The sequence below is a fragment of the Octopus bimaculoides genome, chromosome 24 (genome assembly GCF_001194135.2).
Source record: "Octopus bimaculoides isolate UCB-OBI-ISO-001 chromosome 24, ASM119413v2, whole genome shotgun sequence".
NCBI classification, from domain to species: Eukaryota; Metazoa; Mollusca; class Cephalopoda; order Octopoda; family Octopodidae; genus Octopus; species Octopus bimaculoides.
The window spans coordinates 16,026,369-16,032,071 of NC_069004.1; the positions used below are offsets into that span (position 1 = coordinate 16,026,369).

Here is a 5,703-nt window from a genome sequence, read left to right on the forward strand (position 1 = left end):
GTGGTACTTAAAATGTTTGAGGCACCAGAATTTGGTAGGATAAAAACCAAAAACAAAATCAAGAGATTTGGTGAATAAAATTTGAAGATAAGCAACAAAAATTCAATAGGTTATAGCAGTACGTACGTTTCGTACAAGCTCCATTTATTCATGTAGTGAGAACACTACTATCCCTCCAATTAGATTTTAAATTCTTGTTTGATTCACTTGTCTGTGGAACAGCAGCATAGTCGAGATGGTATGTTTTCTTCTCTTACTCTTGTTTTTTGCAAACATATTCAAAATGACTTTCTAAAATGAAATTCCATTATGCAGCTGAGGAGTACATTTTCATTGTACATTCTGTGGTGTTCTCACTACATGAATAAATAGAGCTTGTATGAAACGTATGTACTGCTATAACTTATTGAATTTTTGTTGCTTATCTTCAAATATATATATGTATGTATGTATGTCTATATGTTTATGTATGTATGTATGTCTGGATATGTTTATATATATATATGTGTGTGTGTGTGTGTGTCTGTATATATTTATATATGTGTGTGTGTATGTATGTCCAGTATATGTTTATATGTATATATATATATATATATATATATATATTCATTTAAAATTTCATGGATTTCATGGCTGTGTGTTTAAGAAACACATTTTGCAACTACATGCTTTTGGGTTCAATCCCATTCCATGAAACCTTGGGCAAGTGTTTTCTACTCTAGCTCCAAGCCAACAAATGCCTTGTGAGTGAATTTGGAAGATGAACCCTCAATAAATCTCCTTTGTTATCAATTTCTCTTTCATAGTATGGTCACCCTGACCACATTTATCAAACTCACAATATCTAGACTCATCATAAAAATGTTACTGAAATTTTATAATGATCTCGGTTTCTTCTGACCAACTGCTCTTTAGTTTTTCCATTATTCATCATCGTCTCTCATATCTTTTGAAATGTATGTCCTCCAGTTGTATCAGTTAAATCATTGGCGACACTTTCATTTATAACATCCTCAGTATGATTCAACAAGATCAAAATTAGCCCAAATTTGAATGCTGTTACCAGCACAATAATCATGTTATATAATAAGAATTTGTCCAAACATTGCCATGTTCACACACGAAATTTTCATCTTCCAAGTTTCACCTACAAGACATTGGTCAACCCAGAACACTTGTTTAAGGTGTTGCACAATAGAATTGAACTCAGAATTACTTGATTGTCAAACACATTTCTTAACCAGATAGTCATGCCTGTGTCTATTTACAATGTTGAATCTAAACAACTCTATATATAGTAGGAAAAACAAAGCAAAATTTTTTCTTTATTCTAGTTGGCCAATGTGGTAACCAAATAGGACGTCAATTCTGGGATTTAGCTCTCCAAGAACATGCTAGAACTAACAAAGTAAGTAGCTTACTCTCTTCTTTTCTTTATTTCATTATCTGTTTATTCTTTGGGTTATTTCAAAACATTTTGTTATCGTCATGTACTAAAATTCAACATTTCCAGCTTAGGATGAGTTAATCTGACATTTTGTGGTCTCCTCATTTCTGCTTTAAAAGGTTTTACAGTCATTATATTCTAACCATTCTTAGGTTTGTTAAACTTTGGTGTAATTTGTGGTGTTATTTTAAAACACAGTTCCCAGGTTATATATCTTGCAGATGGTTGCAATAAGGTAAAGACACATTGACAAATCAAAAGATTTATTATTTCAGGCACTCAACTTCACTAGGGTCATCATCATACTTGCTTCTATTTGACAAGGATTCAATGTGGGTTAAATGGACTAACCAGGCAGGTTCCTTTGATGTGGCGATGGGTGCATTCAACATTCTTGTTGTATGTAACTTTATAAGCCTTTTTATTCTAGAAATTCCACTCAGCTAACTATTGCCTATATCAGGAGAATGCCTTCCTGCCATCAAACCAGTTTCCAAAAATCTAGCAAAAGAGGTTTGCAGAAGAATCTCCAACTTGTCTTCAAATAAGATCTTTGACACCTCAGCCCCATACTACAAAGCTCCTAGCTGCTTGTGGTTCAAAAGTAGGATTAGTTATACAAAGCTCAGCTGAAAAGTTCAAAGGCTAACCAAGCTACTTTCATGGAATGTGAGCAAATGAGGTTTATTTTTTAACATAATTCCTCCTTGTAGTCCACACACTTGTTCCATCAGTGTTGCAGTGCTTGGATCTCATTGGTGAAGAAGCTTTCATCCTGTTGGTCAAAAAGTCATCAACAGCAGATACGGTGTCATCATCACTGGGACACTGGTTCCCAGCCAGGTGGCTTTTTATGTTATGGAAAAGATGATAGTAAGTTGGAGCTAACTCAATAGAAAAGGGATGCTAATCAACCAGTTCAAAGTCACAGTCACAGCAGTCATTGAAAGCAAGGACTTTGTTAGTTTTCCTGAGGGTTTTGTCTTGATAGCCTTTTATATCTGCCTCAACAAGCTGGAATCCTATTGATGGTGTGGCCTTTTGAAAATAGTCAGTTAACACAATGTTTTTTACATAAAAAAAGACTAAGGCCATCCTCTTCCCTGTAGACAAAATGACCTTGGCGTCTTTTGGAACAGTTGAGGAGGGGTGTTTCCACTGCATGGATTGTCTTTTTGTCTCTGGCTCAAAGTGATGAAGCCAATACTCATCCTGGATTAGGAAATGCTCAAGGAAACCAGCAGGATCTGCCTCAATGTCAGATTTTCCTATGATGTGATCAACCTGCTGTGCTTTTGATCATAAGACATGGCACCCACTGAGCAGACACTTTAACCATGCCAAGTTCATTATGCAGAATATTCTCAGCTCTCTCATAGGATATGCTAATTGCATTGGCTATTTGATTTATAGTCAATCGCCTGTCATTCATCAACATATGGTGAATATCATCAATGTTTTCTTCGATGGTGGCAGTTGCAGGTCGTCCAGACTTTAGGTCATCTTCAAGACTCTCCCTTCCCCCTCATAAATTCAGCTGCCCACTTTTGCACTGTTGATAAAGCTGGAACATCATCCCTTAATGTGACAACCATAGCATGAATGTCATTGGGGTCTAAACTTTTTTTTCTGCAGGTACTTGATAACATCATGATGCCAAATTTTGTTGATTTTCAAGAGAAATTGCTACAAGTTACTTTCAAAGTGTTCTTTGAACAGTTAGACGTCAGTTTTACTTGGAAAGAAACAATGCAGTTATTAATAAAAAGGGTTGAAATTAATGCATGCTAGATTTCACAGCTCTAGTATCACTCCTTTATAGTCAGCCTATGAACTTCTCAGCCTACCCTCATATGCCTGATCCTAACTCTAGCTAGAGAAAAACACACTGTAAGATTATAATCACTGTTAAAACTTATGTAGGTAGGATCTTCCTTAAATTGGTAGATAAACATTTTCCACAGACACATAAGTACAGGAAAATTTTCAACAGATATATGTTGAGAGTTTCTTTTAGTTGTGCACTTAGTATCAAAAAAAAAAAAAGTTTGTAAATAATCCTAACCCTAACATAGAGGCAGACTACTCATGCCCAGTGAAGGGTCAGGGTAAAAGGATCTTGGTGAGGCAACGAATGTACAGAAATAATATAGGCGGATCTTTCTGAATTGACGGGCCCCACTTTTTATTTATGTTTTATTTAGTGTGTTTTCTACCGAAACACTTTCAAACTTCGTATACTTGTATATTTTGTGTTATAGAACAGATAAAAAATTTTGTATTCAAAGTTATTTCATGTAAAAAATTGTCGTATTTCGGTAATTTCAACCAATCACTGACGTCTATTGAGGTGAAAACAATTACTGCTATGGATTGTAAACAAAACGTTGTGCGGTGTAATGGGATCTTTTACCTTGAATAAAATTAGTGCCGTTGTTTGTCAACAACAACTATCGGTGGTACTGTTATTTATAACATCATTTGTGCGTTTGTACTGGTTTAAGCTTTAGGGTTTTAGGGTTAGGGTTCGGGTTTTAGAGTTAGGGTTAGTTTTAGGGTTAGGGTTATGATTATTTTTGCCATAACCTAACTCATAACCCTAACCCTTCGGAAAAAAATTTTCCTACAAATTTCTTTATAATCGTAATCTTTGCCATTTGAAAGGTATTTATATAAAATTTCATTGAAAGATATCCATTTTTCTGAAAGTTATGAGGAAAAAAATTGGACCGTGTGAATTTTCTGAAAGTCCTCGCGTCACCCTCGGTTCGTTTGTGCAATTTATGGTTTTCAGGTTCGTTTACTACACATTTTTTTTACACCTATTGCACTTTTTTGTGGCCGAGTATTAATCTAGATATTAACTTATATTTCTTCTGAAAATTGAGATGGTCATGGTTAGAAAGCTGATGATCGTAGAGACTGAGTCCAGTTGGGACAGGCTTGGGAACAAATATTTGCAAATGCGAAAATACAGGTATCAAAGGGAGATAAGGATGAATTATGTTTGCTTTCCTCTTTGAAGGGGAGTAACTCGTCTTGTAATACGTTTTAATTACTAAGGGAGTAAACTCTTACAAAATCTATTTTATATATATATATACAGGCATACCACACCCTACGTCGTTAATTGGTTTCAGGAGACACGACTTAAGTCGAATTAACCTGTCTCTAGACTAGGCTAGGCCGAATTTACTTGTCTCTAGGCTAAACCGATAATAATCATTCCCAGTTCTGTAATTAAATCTCATGAACCATCCTTGATTTGCCTTGAACTCATCTGGATATATTTTCTTCAGGTCCTCAAAGACAATATTATCTCTTGAATGATTTCTTGATTAATAGTGGCACGCTGACGATTCAACCTAACAATCCAAAGAGAAAGAAGACTTACCATTTTTTCAAAGATTTTACCTCTTTTCTTATTGATGACAGGGCTCTTCATCCCTGGGGCTTCAGATTTGATTTGTGCTAAAATCATGTCCTTATTATGTACAATCACCGATACAGTTGTCTGACTGATCCGAAAAGATTGTGCAATTGCTACCACTTTTTCACCTTTTTCATGGTGTTTTATCATCGCCAGTTTAACTTTGAGCATTATAGCATGATGCATAGCACTTTCACTATGAATTTTATTAGGAGCCATGGGAGTAAAAAATAAAGTCACAAGTATGAGGTCCGAAAGACCAATAAATAAGACTACACAGCTGATTTCATGATTTCATTCTCTTAACTACACTACTTTATGGTGTGTATCTTAACATTTACTGTACATGTTTTGATATGATTTTATATGCTTTTATTCTTATTTATTGTAAGGTAACATGATTTTATGTGCTTTTAATGGTTTTCTAGTGATTTTATAATTCCAATATTTGTGGCAGACAGACGTAAAGTCGAGTAAAATGACTTGACTTGATTTTTATTTTTCCATATATTATTTTTGAAAACTGACTTAAATCAAGACAACTTAAGGCAAGGTATGCTTATATATATATATATATATATCGTGGTACTCCATCGGTTACGACGAGGATACCAGTTGATCCGATCAAAGGAACAGCCTGCTCGTGAAATTAACGTACAAGTAGCTGAGCACTCCACAGACATGTGTACCCTTAACGTAGTTCTTGGGGATATTCAGCGTGACACAGAGTGTGACAAGGCTGGCCCTTTGAAATACAAGTACAACAAAAACAGGAAGAAACAGTGAGAGAAATTTTTGGTGAAAGAATATAGCAGGGTTCGCCACC

General features: G+C 35.1%; 2 protein-coding genes across 6 annotated transcripts in view; one reads left to right on the top strand and one right to left on the bottom strand.

The window, feature by feature from the left end:
- The window catches only part of LOC106882900 (kelch domain-containing protein 9), a 21,690-nt gene that overhangs the window by 14,603 nt on the left and 1,384 nt on the right, over positions 1-5,703 (bottom strand). The gene's annotated exons all lie outside the window — the stretch shown is intronic.
- The window catches only part of LOC106882881 (tubulin epsilon chain), a 67,499-nt gene that overhangs the window by 8,633 nt on the left and 53,163 nt on the right, over positions 1-5,703 (top strand). For 4 of the 5 annotated variants that reach the window (XM_014933699.2, XM_014933717.2, XM_052976226.1 and 1 more), the window contains exon 2: positions 1,335-1,408. In XM_014933699.2, coding sequence (XP_014789185.1) covers positions 1,335-1,408 — 74 coding nt within the window. Of the gene's footprint in view, positions 1-1,334; positions 1,409-5,703 lie in introns of those variants that run through there. The other variant, XM_052976227.1, reaches the window with a different exon arrangement.